Genomic DNA, 22,028 nt, shown 5'->3' on the forward strand with positions numbered 1-22,028 from the left:
ACTTTTAAGCATATTCCCTACAGGTGCACCAATCAGAGCCTGTCTCAAAAAAATTAGATCAGGTATATGAAAGGTTCTGTGTTTGCTGCACCTTGTGTCAGAAGGAGCACGCCCATCACTAGTGGGACAATTAACATAGTTAAGAGGAAGCTAACAGCTGCATTTCAAAGTGACACCAGTTTTTCTTTTCTTTAGACTTTTTGACATTACCCTTTAAATCAATGACAGTTTTCCTATTAGCTTCTCTCTTAATGTTTGGTGCATTCCTAATATTACAGAACAAGTTCATGTGGATAAGATTTGAACAGCACAGTTGATGTTCCACTGATCAAGTCGAGTGAGCTTCCAGCTGTGCCTGCTTAGAAATTGGCTTCCAGACCCAAAGTAAAAAAAAAATCAAATTATGGAGAGTGAAAGGTCAAATGTGTGTGAAGCTTGTCTGAGAATGAAGAAAAACAAATCAGGCAAGAGATGAAGAAAGCAAGAGTTTTACGCAGGTCTGTCAAAGACACAGACATGCCATGCTGAACAACAACACATTTCATATCCAATGAACAGCCAGCCAGCACGAGGACATACACAGGCTTTGTGAGACTGACAAAGAAGCTAGAAGTTGGAAAACAATAGCTGTTACACATTGAGATCCCACAAAAGTTACCATAGTGAATATTTTAATATTAGAAATTGTAACCAGACTGAGTTGAGTTACAGCAACCAGGAAAGGCACAATTTTTCTAAAGAAAACTCCTAGATCAGTCTGTGTCACAGGACTTACTTTGTGTTGTGGCCAGATCAGTGACAATGTAACAACCAACCCCTGTTAGAGTGTGAGTTGCAAGCAGTGAAAGACAGAGGGGAGAAAAGCAGTGAGAAAGAGAGAGCAGAATCCAGACTGGAGGCCTTACCCTGGGGCTGGGGCTGACAGGAGGAATCCCCCTGAGCCGATTGGGGCTCTGAGCCTGCGGCTGTGTCCAGCTCCCCTGGCCCCGACAGACCCAGGCCCCAACAGAGGTGTTCAGCAGAGGCAGAGGTGGCAGCAGCAGCTGCAGCAGCAGGGGGCGCTGTGGAGGGAGAGGGCACACCAGGAGCCTGGGATGAGGAGGGGGGAGACGAGACTGAGGAGGAAGACGGAGGGGGAGCTATGGGCGAAGGGAGAGGGGGTGGGGTAGGCGGGGGAGGTGGTGTTGGGCAGGTAATGCTGAGGGGGGTGTGGCCGTGTGGGATGGTCACAGGAGAAGGTGCGGGAAACATGGGTGGCCCATTGGGGGATGGCGAGGGAGGCTTTTGGGTGAGAGGGGATGGCGCGGCAATCGGGATCAGTGGCCTTGGACCGGTGGCCTTCCCCGGGGGGCTGCTTATCATGACCGGAGGTGAGGGAGGCAATGGAGTAAAATTGCACGCTGACCACACCACAGACTTGGGTGGAGGAGGAGTTGGAGCAGGGGCAGGCGGTGGGGCTTGGGGAAATGCCTGCTGTCGCCGTGGAACTGTGGCGTAGTGAGGCAGGACAGGATGGAAGGCAGAACCGAGTGAGGTGGCAAATCGGGAGGCTGAGTGCCTGAGTGGGGGGGTTGGGGGTGTTGTAGTGGAGGATGGCGACTGGGTCCCAGGAGATGGGTAAGTGGGCGTGGATGGAGATATGGGCGTGGAGGGGGTCCTGCCGTACTCCTGAGGTGTGGGGGTGCACAATGTGCTTTCGAAAGCTGGACGTGCGAATTGGACAAAACCGAGGTTGAGGACAAGACAGGACAGAAGCGGACAGAACGAAGGAAAGAAGGCAGGAAGGAAGCAGCCGTCGTGCACACAGAAGGGAAAGACAGCAGGTGAGGAAAGATAGACGGAAGAAGGGAGGGAGGAAAAAAGAGAAGGGGGCAGATGAAGCAGAAAAAACCAGCACAGAGCTAAACTAAAGTTTTCCTCCAGCTTGTGTGTATGTTCTTAGGCTAAGGTGATGCTACTGTGTTAGTAAACAGGTGTTAGCACTGAGGACACAGGCAGAGATAGAAAGCTTTCAGACTTCTGCTCACTGAAAGAAGAGGGAAAGAATGAACGTACTGAGGACAACAATCAAATGACAGCTTACCACTCATCTCACTCTGATATCTCACATAACAAATCCAAAGTATAGACGAATATACCAATGTCATAAAGACTATTCAACAGCAGCACAAACAGGTCCAGATAAATTAATTCTAGACATTAAACAATGAAAATTTCCTGAAATGTAATTGCAATAGTCATGTATGAATACAACAACATTAATATGATTAGCAGAACTAGGGGCTTGTCCGGGATAAGGTGATGAAAGTTATATGGATAATTGTACTTTTGAGCAGTGTGATAGTTGCATGAAGAATGATTCTGTAAAGCTGCCTTCACACATGCACCTTTCACATTTTAGGAAGAGTCAGGCTGCACTGTTGATAGTTTAATGATTGTAATGAGTATGCAGTATCGTCATACCTACATAATAACCAGAGATGGGCAGTAACGCTTTACTTTACTCGTTACTTGAAAAAAAGTAAGGGATTACTATTGCAAAAACGGTAATTAGATTACTGTTACTTTCCCGTAGGAACGCTGCGTTACTGCGTTACTAAAACCGTGATTTTTTTCGAGAATGTCTCATGACAGTGACGTAAGCGAGTGCGACGTTCGTGACAACAGCTGTCTGCAGATCAACAGTGGATAATATATCGAGTGCGGGAGAGAGTATGAGCGTGCAGCGTTTAAAGCGTGGAAGCACTGACCTTACTTTGAGTTTGATTCCATAAAAAGTGACAAAAACATTAGCGTCCGTTGTGCGTGGGAAGAAAACTTCTTTTTACAGTGAAAAAAACCCCTAAACTTCCAATCAAGCACCGAGTAGCTACGACGTAATGGGAAACTCACAGAGAAACTCGTGGATTCTTCCACTGACCGCCGCGGCACACCTGCACCAGGGTAAACCTCCGCCTACGCCACTCCTGCTTTACAGGTGAAAATAGAGCAACAGGACCGCTGAGTCTTTGATTTTATTTATTTTCTGCTGTGTTTTACTTGTATCTATTTGAAAGACAGTGTAAACACACAAAAAAAAATATTTTATGTGCTGGAATGTGCAGAAAATAGGTTTAAATATTAAACAAATTTCTTCCAGTCAGAGAATGTTGCATATAATTAAATTTTTGCTTGATGCATAAAGTTAAACGATTAAAACTAATAAAAGAAGTTTTAAAAAGGGACCTTTCCATTTGATTACATTTTGTATGATGGATTATGCAGAAAAAGTAGAATTGGGCTGAAAGATCTATCGCTTTATCACCTATTCAGGTTGTCAATCGTGAAACTGAAGTAACTAAGTAATTAATTACTTTTGAAAATAAGTAATCAGTAAAGCAACGGGATTACTTTTTTGGGGAAGTAATTAGTAATTAGTTACTGATTACTTTTTTCAAGTAACTTGACCAACACTGATAATAACAGACCCATCTTTCTCATTTGAAAGACAACATTCTGAACCCAGTTCCTCAGCCTGGAGATCTTCCAGTTTGTAGTATACAGATGCATAGCTTATATGTCCAAATCAGAGTCTTTACTAGTAGATGGGATGCCCATATTGTAATTGGTGTCCATTATTTTTTAAACTGATGTTTTAAGAACAAGAAAGGGATAATACATTAAAATGTAAAGAAAACAAGAGTCAAATTGAGCCTGAGGCCGCTTTTACTTCTTTCACTTTAGAAAGTTAAGAAAATATTACATTTTGATGAGGAACCAGACCACAAGTATGCTTAGTTTATTTTTTCTCACCAACATTCATTTGTGTTGTTGAGAGAACAAGCACGCCACCCCCCAAAACAAAAAAAAACAAAAAACAAGGCAGAAGTATGATTGGACTCAATGGGCCTACTATAGACTGATCTAAAAATTGCAGCAATAAAAAAAAAACCCATTATGAATGGAACATCAGGCACATTTAGATCAAGTAAGGTTTTTTGATTTTTGAATGATTTGATTAATTTTTAAATGTTTTTAAATATTTTGAACTTTTTGATCACACCTCATATTGCTTTAATGGGGTGTAGAAGCACATCTTCACGTCAAAAAGGAACAGTATGCAATGAATTCACATTAAATTCCCTCTCTTGTTCATTATGCATCTTAGCTTGGTCCCACCCTGTCTAATTACTTTGATTTTGCACCTCTAGTGCTTAGCATAGCCTAGACTGTGTTCTCTGTGCCTGCCATATGTTTTCAATGTTTGTGGATGGTGTAATCCTTACATCACCTTCTGCTCTACTTCACTTTACACGTGCTGCAATTCCACACCTGTATTTCCTAAGTTTTGCGAGTGGATTTTAGGTTTTTGCTCAGAGTAATACTGTGGAAGGGAATATTCACAAAAGATAATTTTGTGATTGTTTTTTATTGCAGATGTTAGATGTTCATATTAGCACCATTACTTGCGTAACCTCGGTTCTCAGAGTAGTACGAGTGAAAGTATCATGGGAAGGGCCTTCCTCATTGGCCGGTGATTGCAACGACCACGTTGGGCAGAATAGCCCACCTAGAGTTGTGCTAGAGTTATTATTCAAGATAAGCCCCTCATCTAGCTTCGCTTCAATGAGGACAGCTACCTGGTGAGAATTCTCACTCATGCTACTCTGAGAACCTGGATTACACAAGTAATCTCAAATTCTCAGACTCTCGCATTGCCAGAAATGCTCATCACTACCAATTCGCAAATAGCCCATCTATCCAAGTGAGGACCCCGAGCTTGTAATTAAGTGTTGCTTTTGCTACATTTTCCAAGGCCATGAGTGCACTGGTTGCCAGACTACTAGTATAGTAGACTGGCGCCTGCAACCCCCAATTTATATAACCAAGAGCAACTGCCTCCACAATCAAATGCAACATCCATTGGGTTTCAGCAATACCCTGGTCTGCCCTTGAGAAAACCAGAGTCCACGAAGAGTACATTGAAAGTGCATGAATGTTACTGACATGTTTAGCAGATGCTAAAGCTAGCAGCAAAACTGTTTTCAAACAGATGTTTTAAATCAACCTCCTGCAGAGGTTCAAATACGGGGAGGGCCATGAAGCCCAACACTGCTAAGTCTCAGTGGGGTCAGGGTTGCAGAATCTTCAATTCTGCAAAGAGGTATATGTGCATGTAGAGTTGGAGCAAGGAGTGTTGTGACTGTGAGATGAAGGGCTCTACTGAAACAGAATTCATCTTTCAAAACGTGAAGGGACACCTAATTAAATCTGTCATTGCCTCTCACAAGGCACCCAGGTCCACTGTCTAAAAGTTCTGTGAGCCCATTTTCACAGGACTATTTTTTATATAGAGTTACTGTAAATACTATATATTTTCTATATTAAGTTAAATTTAATTTCTTAATTGGACATAGTTTAAAAAAAAACCCAACTTTTTTTGCTGAAAAAATATGGTTCTACCACCATCTCATAAATTGGCAAACTTGTTTCTAAAAAGAAGAATTTAGAAAAAAAAAATCATACAGCACAGCAATCACACAAGTTACAGCTAAAATCACACAATCAGCCCAAGTTCCTGTTAGATTCTGATTTGATTGTGAGATAGCATCCTAGTAGCTCCCTCACAGTCACTGCAGTGGTACTTCAGATTTTGTAAACAGCAATCACTGCACCCTGTTTCTTAGTGTTATTCTGCATGACATGTAGGGCTTTTACATGCACGTACGCACACACCAACACAAACATCCAACCCCAGGGGGGTTTCACCAGCATTCGACATGATGATGTATTTTTAGGCTCTGAGTCAGGCCACTGAACTCTGCCTGCCTCTGTGTGTGTGCTTATGCATGCATATGGTAATTGGCCAAGCGTGGCACTGAAGCATGCCATCCAACACAGCCTTCCCCGCTGACCCAGAGTTGGATTATAGGAAATTTCATTCTTATCTAACAACCAAGCAGCTCCAGTTTAGAACGCATACAACACTAGGGTGGCGTCTACCTACACCTCTACCCTGCTGCTCAATGTAAGCAGTAATTACACTTGACTGCAAATATTTGCACTCATTCTCTATGCTTGACTGAGGTGATGTGTTTGTTCAAAATTATTTTCCTCAGTCTCAGAGTTTATAAACTGTAGAATTTTAATTTGTGTATGAGCTGGCAGCACACTTTCTAACATAACACGCTAACTGTTGCATTCATGTGGAATCTGCTCACAGCGCCTGGCAGATGAGATTACTGTAACTCAGCACCAATGAGACTAGATGAAAATGTTAAAACAGAACGCTTCTCTTCATTCTTCAATACATTTCCTGTATTTCAAGTACTGCATCTAGTAACCTGTTTTGGAACATTCGGAGCGTTTCTACTGGAAAATTATCAACTGCTACTTCCGAGAAATGGACCAATTCTGCTTTTCCTTACTTTTAGTCATATGTGTACTGTTCCAGAAGTGGATGTTCATATTAAACATTGCAAAAGGGTCCAGTAATGAGGTCAGCATATGCGTGCAAATTCCTTGTGAGCCAAGTGCTCAGGCTTCAGACTGATGTTTCTAGCCTTGACGCTTTATGACATCAATGCGAGTAGGCATCCCAACATGGTCATCTCAAACACACAATGCTTCCTGTGAGCACAGAGGCCCCTCCCAGCTGGCTCAAATTTTGTTTCCAAGCTGCAGCCAATCAGAAGGAGACTCTCTTAAACTCTCTTAAATGGAGGGAAAGGAGTTAAAAGGGATTAACTCCTTTCCCTCCGAATGAGGCTTCATTAATGAAGCCTCATTCAAAAAGTCACCATGAATACAAAGAAGACTTGGATATTTGAGTGCACTGCTAATGGACTTGATTCACCCACAGTGCAATGCAAAAGCAGGCACTGCTTGCTGCTGGAAAACTGAGTTGTTTTTTTAATTGGGATGGATGGATAAGAAGACAAAAAACAACCCCCCCCCAACCAAACAAAACAAAAATATGCATTGTGGTTAAAGTATAACAAGTCTAAATATCACATCATCACTCAGATCATGTACCACTTTTAGGGAATTTTGTTTTATACCAACTGAAAACCACCACGCGTATAAATAAACTGTTAAATATTAACACAATAATGACACTGTATGAAACTGACACAAAAACTTCACTAAATGTTCAAATAACAAAAATGACCATTTTAAAATGTACTTTGGAGAGATAACTGAAAGATAACGCTTGTCATTGACTAGTCTATATTTACTGTGAGCCTGAGACAAACTGCTCCTTGGACAGAAAACAGTCACATTAGTAATATTGTAGTAGTAAAATTAGTAAAATGAAACAAGTGTGCGCAGCAGCAGAAACACAAAGTGGATTACTCACCAGCGTTGGAGATGCGTCTCCCTCTCTCCCAGTCCTGCTGCTCTCTATCCAACTGCTCCTGCTGCTCCTTCTCCAGCCGCTCTCTCTCCACTTTCTCCCTCTCCATCAGTTCACGCTCGGCACGCTCCTGCTGCTCCTGGCGCTCCCGCTCAAGTCGCTCTTTCTCTGCCTGCGCCTCCCTCTCCTGATGCTCCCGTTCCTGACGTTCGCGCTCCTGACGCTCCAGCATCTCTCGCTCCAGGCGCTCCCTCTCTTGGCGCTCCCGCTCCTGACGCTCTCTCTCCTGACGTTCTCGCTCCTGGCGCTCCCTCTCCATCTCCTTCTGTTTCTGTGCCTCCTGAACCTGCCTGGAGGAGCAAAAGAGATGCAGGAAAATGATGCAATTTAAAAAAGAAAAAAAGAAAAAGAAAAAAAAAGAAAATCATCTTTCAATCGCTTCTGTTGTCTTGGTCAAATTTCTCCAAATAAAAAAATAATTTTTTTTTATTTGAGCCTCTTTGAGTCTACAATCAAATAATGTGTGCTGGTATTTATTTATTTTTTTTACAATGAACAGTTAGCTGTGGAGATGGGTTAAAAAACAAACAAACAAACAAAACAGGATAAAATGCTATGAATGAGTTTGATGCACATTTTCACCATCATTACATAACACGTATAGAATAGAATAGAATTCAACTTTATTGTCATTGCACATACACAGGTACAGGGCAACGAAATGCAGTTTGCATCCATCCAGAAGTGCTTTAGCCATGATATAGATATATTACAATATATATTAGCAATAATATAGATATGCAAGTATATTACAGAAATGGGTCATGTCATATGATAACAAATTTTCCTCGGTGCAATAACCATGCTGTTCAGCCAACTTCGCAACTTCACCCAACTTCGTTAAAATCTGTGCGCATTAAAAACACACACACACTGACTGCCTGATGTGAAAGCCTGCTGCACAGAGCCAGGTGTGCCTGTCAGAGACACAGAAATATCAAAACTCTCACTGTGGCTTTTTCCCCTCACCTAAAATCTTAAAATGTGACCTTAATACTGTGTTCAGCACAGACAGTGGTTGCAGACTCATGTTTAGCCACTAGGTGTCAGCAGAAGGCAGCAGCAGAAGAACAGGGAAACAAGAAATGAACCATTTAAGCCATGTGAGCCAGTGTGAGCACTTCTGTGTGCCTGCATGTGGAAATGAAATCAAGTGCAACTTAAGGAGGCCATTTTTAATTTGCTATAGCTGAGATTCTGCGCAAAGATCGCTGCAGGTAAACCATTCAGTTTACAAGAATATAAAAAAAGAACACAATAGGAAAAACTATCATGTTTGAAAAATAAAAACTAATACTTTAACACCTTTTTAGAACCTTAACTAGAAGGTAAGACCAAACAATATTTAAATGGTGCACTATAATTAAACAAAAAAACAAAAACACAGTGAACTGATAAGAAAAAGAAGACATTTTGAGACCTTTTCTCTGATTTCAACCATCAGATTTTCTACTTTGTGCACTGGGCTACTATGCAGATTGTAGCAATGACTCCATGAGGATGTAAGCACAGACTCAGTATGCTGTGCAGCAGAGCTTACTGGGGGTGTAAGCTGATATTGCATTAAAAGGTTTTAAAAAGCACAATAGTTACAGGTTAGAAAAGTGTAAACGAAAAGACGAACACCAAACTGTTAAATGGAGGGGAGCTTATGGCCTCCAGTATCCAGAACCCTATGGAAAAAGCCCATATTTGTAGACCAGTTTGGTCTACAAAAATGGTCTGCCTCTCAGCGCTCTGTGGTGCTACATTTTTTTATTTATAATTCCCTTTTTGGTCCGATACTACAAGGTGTTAGTGGACTGCCTCGCGGTCACCATTAAGCCATATGGATTGCTTATTTGAAGACTTGCTCTTCTCTAGAGCAGGTTATGCTGAAGATAAGAGATCAACACACAGCCCCACCCCCCAGAGCACTTCTGAAACATAATGTCCACTCCAGGAAAAGCCTGTGGAGCTCAGTAAGTAAAAAGAGACTGTCTCAACACCACTTCACACCAATGAGACTTCAGCTGAAAGAATACAACTACACGCTAAAAGGAGGAGTCCTTTTACATCTAATTTCATTGTAATTACTGACAAATAAGAGCGAGGAGAATTCTGCAACCATACACGGCATGCTTTTCTCCCTTTAAATAGACTTTAAAAAGTGAATTTTAAATAAATACAATTCTTCAAGCTATACAGTGCTTTTCCAAACAATCATACAGCAGTTTTTACACTCTATAGTGTGCTTTTACCAACACACACACACTCACACCGCGCACATGTTCAGTCTGTATCATGTGCTTAGCTTTTTCAGATGATAGTTTTTCTTAGGATGAGTGAAGCCAGATAATGGCCATGTTGAACTAGCTTCATAGGACAGATCCCTGCTCCATTGAATGCATATGAAATCATGTACCAGAGCCATGCAGCACTCTGATAGACTTTTGGGTACAAATAAATAAAGTGTGTCTGTGTAGGGTGTGAACTGGGGGAAAGTACAAGAGATAAAATGCGAGGCAGAGAGCAGGTGCAAACAGCAGGAAGGTGTAATCTGTCAGGTTCACACACACACACACACCTTTAATTTCATTGGAAAGCCTCGACTGTGTTGTCATAGCCTGATTTACGGGGTCATAAATTATACTTGTTGCAAATAAGTGAGCGTTACATTCATAAATTACACAACCAAGAAGAGAGATGGTGGGAAATTAAGTTAAACGCCAAAGGGCACTCCCCTCTCCCTTTCTCTCTCACACACACACACACACACACACACACACACACACACACCAAATGAGACGCTGTCACATCGCTTGCCCTCACTCATCCTGTTTTTCTGAAAGCTGACTCACAGCTAAAAGTCAATCATCAGCACAAATGCTGCTTAATGCAAACTCCCTTTGCTTCCATCTGCCGGAGGGGTACACAAAAACTGCACTCGGCCTAATGCACTAACACACACACACACACACACAGGGAGGAAGGTTTGGATTTGTGCTCTCACACAGTAGCATATATGTTGATTGTTCACTTCTAAGCCAAGGCAAGCAGGTGACTTCAGTTACTATAACAAGAAAAGGGTGACCGACCTAACACCTGTTTCAAATCCTATATTTACCCTTTTAATTTTAAACTGCAGATTTTGAATTCTGCACAGCTTCCCAGGTAAGGTATAAAATGAGACCAGATTCACCTTCTACATAATATGACAGACAGAATTAACAACTGTTCACAGTGGAAGCTTACCTGGGATCACTACAGTCAAAAGACAACTGAAAGTAATTTAAATGTGACAGCACAGCTCTCTTCTGGGACTTACCCACTCTTCTGTGCTTACACACTCACTCGTCACTTTGTTAAATATATCTGTTCAACTGTTCATTAATGCAAATATCAAATTAGCCAATCAACTGGCAGCAACTCATTTAGGCATGCTGAGATGGTTAAGACAACCATCAGAAGTTCAACGTGAGCATCTGAATGTGGCAGAACTGTGATTTAAGTGTTCTGTGGGTAAAAACGGCTGGTTGATGTCAGAGGATAAAAGCCAGAGTACTCTGAGCTAATAAGAAAGCAACAGTAACTGAAATAACCATTCCCCCCCCCAAAGGTATGTAGAAGCATGTCTCACACTCAATATTCACTGATGTGCAGCTGACAAATTAGCAGCAATTGTGTGATGCCATAATGTCAGTGTGGACCAAGATCTCTGATCCCATCGCCTTGTTGAATCTATGGCATCAAATACTGAATCAGTTTTGAAGTCACAAGGGCTTCCATCCCAGTACCATCAAGAGATACTTACACAAGCGGACAATGAGTGTAAAGATCAAAGTAAAATCTCTTCCTTCAGCAGTGGTATGAATGAAACATGGGTTTCTCCCATTTTCCACTAGCAGAGAGACAGAAAACACCAAAGGATGGAAAGATGGAGAGAAAAGAATGATAGAAGGAAAAGGTGGAAGAAAGCGAGCCCATGGAAAGTTGCTCCCTCCTTAACTCCCTTGTCTGCCTGTCACTCACACACTTAAACCGTCCCAGTTCTCACGATGTCTCAGTTGTGCATTGATGTAATTACAGAAAAACGGAGCAAACCTGGATTCATGGCCAATGAAAGTGCAGCACAGCCATGTCTCTGAGGATTTCAGTCTTCTCTGGAGGCTTTCCAGATCTACAATAATCTACACTCTGATGGCAAATTAGTCCCTGTGGGATCCTCAGCGCTGCAACAGCATCAGAATATCTTCGGGATTAAAAATAACTCATGATGTCATGGTTGATGGCAGTAAAAGAAGTTTCATCAGGAAGAGGTCCACGTTTTTCATTCATTTTGCAATTTTCTGTGTGATGATGGTCAAAGTGCTAGCAGCAAAATGTTAGCAGGGAAGTAGGCACCTGGTGCAATTTGTCAACCAGCAATGTTGGAAGTTATCTTAAAGCCTTTCTCTGTTCTAAATCCATATGTGCTTTATTACTCAGACAGGGAAAGTGCAGAAATAATCCTCTGTGAAAAGGATGACTGCTCCAATCAGCTGCTGTTGAGATGTTTGTGGGTACACATGAAAACACCTACGGGTCACTCCTAAAGCTTCATGATAATTTAATAGTTTGCAAGATTTAATTCCATCTGGTCCTAGAGATTAAACCAAAACACTGCCTGATGGTCAGAACATGAACAGCCTGGCAGTGATGCAACCCACTAGCAGGACTGATTATAACAGTTCAAAGACCTTCTGTAGTGGGTCCTTGGAGCCCTTATCCACTGGTAACTACTGTGTTCAACTGCTAAGAATTAGATTTACAATGGTTCTCCCAAAAACACTGCTCACATCATGTGTTATTAGTAACAACCACAAGTTATTTAAGATGAAGTTGTTTTGTGTATTATTTCACTCCATTTCTGTCAGAATTACATCTAAAATTGTAAATTACATCATACAGAACCATACCTCAAAATCTACATGTTTTATATTAGATATTAGTTAAGTTACAGCAAATGGAGTGTTAAAAATTTTACACCAACCAATCACTGAATCCAAGCACAGTGGTTTAAAAAAAAACAAAAAACATGTCTTGAACTTTTCCCAATACTGGAGGTGATCCAGTGCAGCAAGTTTGTGCAGCAAGTTTCCACACTGCTAGCCTCTCCCAAGACTGTAAGCTAAAGAGACTAGGTGATTCACTGGAGAGTACACCAACTGTCGGGACAATGTGCAGCATAATAAAGGTTATCTTTATCAAGGGACAAGTTCCAAATTAGAAGTAAGAATATTCATAGCCAACATTTTACCTTTCAGCCTCTTTTAAAACTTCTTAAACTCATTTCGAGCTCTATATTTTTATTCTGGGATAGTAGAGAATAGCTTGGCATAAATCACAGTCTAGACAAATCCCGATTTAGCTGGTTGAATTTCAGATCCCTCACTGAAATTCTGATTAACTGACCCTACAAACAGAAGGTTTGAACTGCAGGTGGGTGGGGCTGCTGCGCTTAGTTGTATTTTTACACATTTTTAACAAATGTTCCCATTGAAGAGTGTGAAGGGTGTCTCAAGACCTTTGCACAGTGCTGTATATATGAGAGAAAATAAAAGCAGACTAGTAGCATCTATGCTACAGAACTGTGTTCCCACAGGGACTTTTGTTGTAGGGGTACATTCTGACAAAGAAACATGAACTCCTAGAGATAGTGTAATTTGTCTTGTGTGCTCTCCCTCTGGTGACGGAGGTGTACTTGCTGAATCAGTTCTAATTAGAGCGAAGAGGCAATCTCAGCTCTGCTGTCAGGGTTGGAGTTTGTTTTGTTGTAGTTAAATGCCTCTGCTGGTGTTGATGAATGTCTTTAGGCTCAGAGGATATTCACGCTCTTGACTGGTGCAACTTTTTGCCCAGAAAAGGACATGGGAATCATGACTTTGACGTTTCAGGTCTCCAGCCTGAACATACAGGTTTCAGTGCAGGGCCATCCCTTTGTCTAAGTGCGATAAGTAGTAGTGTGCCAGCAGCTGGACAAACGTATACACAAATGCTAAAATTTATGAACGTAACACACGCACACAGCATTCTTCTAAGAGGGAGATCATGACATTCCTACACAGTGAGCACACCAACTTAAAATATCCCATCTGGAGAGACGTGGTCATGAAGAGTGTGAATGTGGTTAAATGTGTGTTCTCTTGTATCTGTGTACGGGAGGGAGCAGAGCGCCTGTAGTCTATCAGGGGGACACCTTTGAGGTTATGACACAGTGTAGCCTTTCAGCTGATGTCATGTGATAATAATAAGCACATTCCTGTTCAGTGAGAGCAGCTTCTCCCACAGCCGGAACTTCAAGCACACTCACACTCTTTCATTAATAGCAACAGATGAGGAAATAGCTTTGTCACAAATGCTTTTATGGACGGAGAAATGAGCCTAGTGAAATTCCTGTTAATACTGATACACAGTCAGTGTCTGTTAATGGAAATAAATCCATAATATAAAGCAGCCTGTGAATCTGGGCCAGTTTACAATTAACCTTTGCAAATGTAAAATTTTACTTTAGAAACTAATAACTTCTGTTTCCGGTTTAGTTGTCATTCCATAAATTCTTTAATTGCTCCACTCCACTGTAAATAGTTTCACAAAATGTATCAAAAAGCACATCTATCCATTCAGCTCATATTCTAATGTGTGAAATTTCCTCCTCATAAGCAGAGGTGAAGATGGATGGATGGAATTCCATTAAAACCATCCAAACAGCACAAACACAGTGACAGGTTCAGTTTAGTGCCTCTGATTGGCTGTGGATAACAGGCATTACCTGCCAGTCAAAACAGTCACACACAGTTCTAATGAAATTTAAATGGGTGATTTACACCCCAAATAACTTTAACTCTTTTATTTACCAGATTAAACAAGTTATGGTCATGACTGAAGTCGGGCATTTTTAAACATGGAGTCTATCAGGACTGATGTGATTTTGGAACAAGCTTCAAGTGACCGTTGGGGAATAGCAGTTTGCATACTTTGTGTGGTTCAAAAAAAATCTTTCCAAAGTTTTTACAGTTTTCTGTCTAGGAGGCAGAGTTCAGCATCTTTTCTCTTTTCCAGAAATCTTTTATGGAATTCCATTCTGGAACTGACAGCGTTTAATAAAGCAGAGTATGTCGTCACTTCCAGGAAACCGATGTAACAACTACCACATTAAATTCCCCTTTCTATACAGTGCTGTCTTATTTCCTGTCTCCAGTGGATGAATCAAAAAACGAGCTCCCCTTCCCTCCGCATCCCTCTATGCCTCGCAGGGAAACGTCACAGGATTCAAAGCTGTGAAAAGCCTCGTGCACCGTTTAACTGGCGTCTCACTCGCCTCGTGACAAGCGTTGCTGGGAAACCGTTGCTATGCAAGTGTGGGCGGTGGCGCGGCCTGAATCTCGGCATGCACGTACATGCATATGCACACACGTTCCTTTCGTCTTTGCAAAAACTTTGAGATACTCAGGAAGTCGGGAAGGATTTGGGATGATATTGAAAACATCAAAAGGCTTACAGTCAAAACTGAGAGGCATGAAACAGAGGGAGAGAGCTGCACAGGCACAATGCAAACAGCGATAGAACAGGATCTGCAGTCAGGCTGTAAGGATCAAAGAGCTGCAAATGTTCTCAATAGGAGTTAATATTTTTAGTTAGGCAAGAAGTATTAAAAAAAATTATAAAGACTACTCTTGATGAACTAAAACTAAATAAAGAAAGAAGTATATATAGTGGGAAAGTAGTATAGGTCAAAAACAAATCAGTCTAAAGTGAAAGAAAAAGTTTGAGTCACCATCATGTTCAGCTTCATCAGTATTGGACAGGAGTCCCTATAGCAGTCGCAGCGTGGAGGCTCTTCCACACCAGCCCATCACACAATCATTACACACCATTTCTGTATTTCCAGCAAGCTCTAACGGACAGTAACTGAGTGACTATTAACCGAATACCTTAGTAATTAATTAAGTCTGCGACACAGCTCGCTGAGAGCGACACTTTTTGAAGCAGCATTTAGGGCCGTCACAAGCTCCCATTTTTACAGCATAATAGGTCCACTTTAACAATGTGAGGAGAAGAAGCCAACAGAATGAGGGCTTCTCCTGCCACTTCTATATTCTTGTTAAACCATGTCATGTTTTTATTATTGACTATAGTGGTTATCCAGAGAGGGAGACGTTTCATTATGTCCCAGAATACTGGAAAACAAAGAAGCTCACATTCTGTCAGCTTTAATCAGATACAGAATAACTAAATAAAGCTAAACTGAGAGCGAATTAACAGAAAAATGTCAGTGTTCATTTAACACTGTATTATATGTATTATGTATAACACAGTTATCTGTAAAGAGAACCTTAACCACATCTGTGTAACGTCAGCACAATCTGTCCGAGCAGAAGAACACCGCCTGTTTCAGATGATTTATTTTTGTTTTACTTCATCCTGAATGACGAGTGATTTTATCCACTGGCTGTAACACTCGAAATATTTATCTGTACAGTCCTTCATACTGAAATATTGTATGAATATTTCAATCTGTGGCTTTAAGACATTCGGGTGTTTAAACATCGAGCTGAAAATGATGTCACAATCTGGCTTTGCCATTTTGCCACAAGTGACAACTGCACTGAAACTCCTGGGACACTCAAGTCTGGCAAAATCTGCTGGCCAGCTGGAGTCAGCGGCTTGCTTGATTGGCTCACAGGACAAGGAAGTGTTGTCTGAATGGACAGGAGCCCAGATGGACCATATGGACCTACTCTATGAAGAATCTAGTCCAAATGTGCAATATACACATAGACACACTCGATGTGTCATGTGACCCACTGATAAAAGAGCCCAACCCTGCTATCAAAGCAATCGGTCTTTGAGTTTTGAGTGTGTGCTTGCATGCAAAGAGTGTGGATTAATATCCAGCACTGTCATTTGAGAATATCTACGGATATCAGCACAGGTTTGTGAGAGCGCTTGTTTCCACCAGCAGCTGCTGTGCTCTTACCTTCGAGCTCCTTCGCTAACAGCTAACAGAACCTGAGCAAAAACACACATGCATCTTTATCCTCTCCCATACTTCCATCCTCTCTTTCATTCAAGGCGATGCAACACATTTCCTCTTTCGCTCTCTCCCCCGACACACTCGCTTGCACCCACACAGCACACGGCTATTTATAACACAGCCTATTATTTCCAGCTCGTGTCTTTTTAATCTGAGGGTAGTACCCTGCATTTCTGAACAGGTGGTTCAGCTTCACTTTTTCCCTTAGCTGCAGAATGAATACATGCAACAAATCACTCACTCCTGAAGTGGCATTGTCTGCTTGCTTTCATTCATCTATGTATTCATGAAAAGGAGGAATACTAAGAGGGGGGGGACCGACAAACAGGGAAACGTGCATCATTTTCCCCTCCTATCATGTGACTCAGTGGAAAATCCCATCACAGAGATGTTTGGATATTCTGGCCTTTCCACAGTAGAAGGATCTCAGTGTTTGCTTCTCACACAGAGCAGAGACCCACAAGTGAGCAAGACAAAGCCACACTGATGAGTATGGAATGAGTCTGAATGAACATGTGTGGTTAACTGAGGAACGAGGTGGATCTCAAAATGAGGCAGAGAGGAATTTGGAGAGGGGGAAAGACAATTTCAGTATATCCACACTCTCAATTTCTTTATTCACTCCCAATCTCTATCATTCACACAGCACAAGGCTGAATGATTCCTGATGAACAGCAGAGAGCAAACTGAAATTAAATATTAGCTCCTTTGATGATAGTGTCTGCAATTATTCATAACAGACATGAAACAGGCTGGATGAGACAAAGGTGTCAAAGACAACTTATAAGACAACATAAAATAAACGTCAGTGAAACTTATGAGTGGATTTATTTCTCCAGGTTATTATTTTTGTTTAAGTGCTTCCCAATAAAGATTAAAAATAAGATAAATTACAAACAGGGAGTGAAAGATGAAAGACTGAAGGTGGTGAAACACTAGCTCTCTCTTCAGCTACTTTAGCCATAGTCTGATGCTATGCTAGCTCTTCTTTGGCATAACCTGACCCCGAACTAGACCCAGAAGTGTTTCCTTAATAATGCTGTAAGATGCTGGCCTATCAAGTTAGTCTACCAGTAGAATAAGAGACAGAACCTCTGTGATTAATCTGCATCAAAATGTCAGTAAACTTCCTGCTAGGATTACAAATGTTGAGCAGTTTTTGAGATGTGAACTTGGCCACCTTATCAAAGTTACAGCCAGTAGTCAAGGGAAGCAGCAGAGGCGGTTTCCTAATGTGGAAGAAGTGAAAAGTTGTGAATACTTTCCAAATGCACAGTAGAGAGCTCAATGAGTTAGAGCCTGTTATTGAAATAGGACACCACTGAGGCTGTTTGTGACATTTGTTCCCTCAAAAACCCCTCCCTTCTGCAATCAAGTGTAAGTGGTTTTATTAAAAAGTGGAAAAGTTTAAGAAACACAGCAACTCCTGACCACAGACCAAAGATATAAAGTTAGAGCCTGGTTGCTAGGGCTGCCACGATTAGTCGACTAGTCACGATTACGTCAATGACAAATTTAATAGTCGACACGTCGTTTAAAGCCTCGTGAGATCCTGAAAGACGCAGGAATAAGTAGTAGGATTTAAGAGTGTAATAATGGATTGAAACAGAAGATGGCAGCACTCCATGTACAAGGATGCCAGCTGCCGTTAAACCCCGAAGAAGAAGAAGCAACTCCAGTATCATAGCTGTGTCCAAATTCAGGGGCCGCATCCTTCGGAGGCCACATTTGAGGGCCGATTACGTTACAGCGACGCAACGAAGGCTTTCCAAATTCGAAGACTTCTGCAATTCCCAGATTTGAAGGATGGGTCGGGCATATCCTTTGTGGCCCAACCTATCCCAGAATTCATAGCACGGCTCAGCCAATTCCAGTTTCCAACAATGGTGGCAGCTACTTAGTTTTAATTTTAATCTTATTACTCTTTCTGGGTCACAAAATAAACTTTTAACATATTTTCAGGCGAGAATGTAGGTGTGTAAACTTCAAATATCTGCCCAGTTTATCAAGACACCACATATTTGTAAAAGTGCTCCTACGTTTTCGGAGACATCTAGACAGGGTTCAAGGCTCACTAGAGCCTGCGAGATAACTTAGATAACTGAAAACTGTTGTTGTTTGGCTTTTTTCAGTGTTTTATTTGTTCCTGAGTAAATTTGTTTGGCTGAGATTAAAGTTACAGTTTTCACATAGCTGAATAAACGTCAAACAGAAAACTGATTAAACAAAAGTGTGAGATGGTAGAGAATTTACTCCAGTGTCCTGTTATATTTTAGATAGCAAGGAGCAGACAGCTGAGTTTATTAAAGTCCACTGAGACAATCTGCAAAATTCATTAAAAGTTTAATAAACTATCATCTTGTCTTTATTTTTAGTTAGCACATACCTTAAACACTTCAAGCTGTAAGCTAATGATAGTTATATAAGCGCAGATGCACGCTGATGCAATAAGCTGTATGCATGCATGATCCGATTAGTTGACTAATCGCAAAAATAATTTGTGACTAGTCGACTATTAAATAGTCGTTTGTGGCAACCCTAGTGGTCGCAAGTGCTGCAAGAGTCATCAGTCATCAGTGCGCTGCAACTTGATAACTACAGTTTATCAGTCAAACATCCTCTGGCATAAATGTCAGGTGACAGTGCCAACCACTACACCACCATGACACCACATGTCCTTAACTTTACCTAATTTTAGGTGGCCATAGCTCTCTAGCATTGCTAAAATACTGTCTGAAACCACATCAGTCTTCCTGATGTAGAGCCTTGGCTATGAATATGAGCCATAGTTGATCCCACAGCAACACAAGCTACCCGCTGAAGTTTAGAAAATTTAGAATTAAAAGGCTCAAAAATGGCTTTTAGATTGCCATGGATTAACTACGGGTGTGTCTACAGTCAGATGAAAACCACAAACCTTTCGAGTGATTAGCTGAAGTAGGCAGGATGTACAGTGGAGGTAAACAGAGCCAAGACTGAATTCACGTGTTGGACAGTTTGGTCAGATCAGCAAACACTACAAACTGACCCTACAAATTAAAATCCCATGATGACCGTTTCACAGATGTTCCAATAAACAGTCAACAAAACCAGCTGGATCACAGAGAGTGGTGTAATGAGGGGATGTAAGACAGCCATCTGTTGTTCAAAAAGTAATATTTGTAAACCCAAGAGTCCAAAGCTTGCAGTGAGTTTGTGTTTCTTTTAATAAAGCAGAAAGGTTAGTACTAATGCGCATTTAATTTTTACACTACTCTCCTCACATCGCCTCTTCTCCCGTCACCGACCCCCTCGCTTTTCTCAACCTATGTTCTCTTTGATCCACACATCCTTTGCACACTCTTCCACGGGCTTGACAGTAGCCTCTGTATCATAAGATGACCTCCGTCACGTTTTCACTTCCTGCCTGTCTGTCATCTGCTGCTAAGTGTGGAATGTGACTGGAACTGGGAACAAGAGCATGGAAGGGAAGGTAAGAAGGAAGAGATCGATGACAGCAGGCAGAGACAAAACGGTAAAAGAGAAAAGCAATAGGGAAGTAGGAAAAAAAGCAAGAAGAAATGGAGGGGACGCCAGCTGCCAGATTCAAGTTCCCCTCCAACACAATTAGAAGTACTGAGGCCCACTTTCACAGAAATCACTGCACTTTTCCATTTATTTCTAATAATGAGATAAACTAAAACAAGTAATCTAATGTTTCCTTCCACTATGGGAAGAAGTTTGGTGGGTGGCCATGTCAAAAACACCATATAGATTATTGCATTTTGCATGTGTCTGCAAGTCTAAGTTCCCTTTGAATTTTGCAGGAATGCAAAGATGATTTTGCAGTATGTTGGAAAAATCTGTCTTAAGCATTACTGGACTTGCTGTGGCAGCCGGTTAAAAAGGTGCATGTAAACAGTCTAAGTAGTCTATGCCAGAAGCACAAATGCAACACCGTTCTAATCAAATTACGAAATCCCCCCCCCCCCCAAAAAACAAACAAACAAACAAACAAACAAACAAACAAACAAACAAACAAAAACAAAACAAAACCCCAAAACAAAGACCCCAGTTCAGCCAAAACCCACATTTACTCAATGCCTTCACTGTCTCGCAGTACACAATACTTTAAAATAATGACGTGTTCAGCAGGATTGGAGTTTGGTTATTTGGAGAATCATCACATTTGCAATGTGCTTGAACACCTGGATTGATCATGTTTCAAGTGTTACACATTTCACTTTGATGCCCCTATTTATTTCTCACTTCACTGTTAACTCCACGTAGTTGTAATAAGGTGTTGTTGGTTGACTCATGTGGCGCATTAAGACAAAACTATTAAGACAGCCAAGGCGTCTCAAGAATTGCTCTGCCTGTGAGAGTGCTGAACAGGTTCTGAACCTTAGCCAACAGCTGTGCTCCATTAATGCAGCCCGGTGTGTATCCATGTAACTGTGTGTGTAGCTGTTCCATGGTTTCTATATTACCTCAAGAACAAGTGGCCTTGTATGGAGAAGAAAAACAAGGTTTTGTTTGAGTGTATGCGCGCATAAGACTGTATATCCACAGCATTCAGAGGCCTTATGTTACAGCTGAGCTTTGCTGGTGTCACTAAGCACATAAAGATGACAATTGTTATTCTCTGCCGTTAATCATTTTAAAACAATAATACAGCCCAATCTCTGAGCATAGCTACTATTTTACCATTTGTTTATACTTAAATTTGGCCCACGGCTTTAAACTGTTCCCACAGACTGTATCTAAAAGATGGACCTCACCCACTGATGAATAATCTTATTTTATTTTCTTGATTTGCCATCACATTGCACGCTCAAACAGAAGTGACTCAATCACAAGAAGGTCTGTTCTAATTCCCACCTTGCTTTATCATTGTTCTAGGCATTAACCAGGGCCTTACAAACTTAACTTACGAAATAATCACCACTGTGTGCATAAAAATGCATGGTATGTCCTTCAATATCAATCATACAGATTATTCAATAACTTCTGTAACAAAGTAACGACACAATGGCTTGATCAGTATGAGGAGAAGAAAAGAATGCAGGCAGAGTGGACATTGGTGTCAGAGGTGATCTGTGACAGATGGTAGTGAGACCTCACCAAAGAGAAAGAAGGAAAACTAAAAGTGGCAAAGTGTAAATGTTAGGATTTTTACTGAGTGTGAACAAGATGGACACAATTAGAAATGAGCATGTCAGAGGGACAGATCGGGTTCAGAAACTTGGAGCTACTGTTAGAGAGGCTAGGTGAGATAGTTTGGACATGTGCAGGAGGAGGGAGTCTGGATAATATAGGCAAAAGGATGGCGCAGATGGAGCTGCCAATCAGGAGGAAAACAGGAAGACCACAGGATGGATGTAGTGAAGGAGGACATGTAGAGGGTTGCTGGGATACGTTGAGATGGAGGCAGATTATCTGTTGTGGCTCCCTCTGAAGGGAGCAGCCGAAAGCCAACAACAATGAAGACGTAGCAGTAACTAATCAGATTACTGGATTTAGAGAGCAGGGAGGAGGAACGTAGTAAAGCGATGAGTTGAGAAAGGGAAATTATGTTTGGTGCAGTAAAGTGTGGTC

At 41.4% G+C, this 22,028-nt stretch overlaps 1 protein-coding gene across 2 annotated transcripts in view; it reads right to left on the reverse strand.

Moving 5' to 3' along the window:
- Window positions 1-22,028, reverse strand: part of enah (ENAH actin regulator) — an 87,169-nt gene that overhangs the window by 14,212 nt on the left and 50,929 nt on the right. For both annotated transcript variants that reach the window (XM_086262854.1, XM_086262855.1), the window contains exons 5-6: window positions 7,340-7,686; window positions 906-1,703 (exon numbers count right to left, since the gene is read on the reverse strand). In XM_086262854.1, coding sequence (XP_086118980.1) covers window positions 906-1,703; window positions 7,340-7,686 — 1,145 coding nt within the window. The remainder of the gene's footprint in view (window positions 1-905; window positions 1,704-7,339; window positions 7,687-22,028) is intronic.

This window comes from Aulonocara sp. 'chitande type north' Nkhata Bay, linkage group LG15 (assembly GCF_057382095.1).
Source record: "Aulonocara sp. 'chitande type north' Nkhata Bay isolate Kocher_YH1m ecotype deep benthic linkage group LG15, A_spYH_male_GT1.1, whole genome shotgun sequence".
NCBI lineage: Eukaryota > Metazoa > Chordata > Actinopteri > Cichliformes > Cichlidae > Aulonocara > Aulonocara sp. 'chitande type north' Nkhata Bay.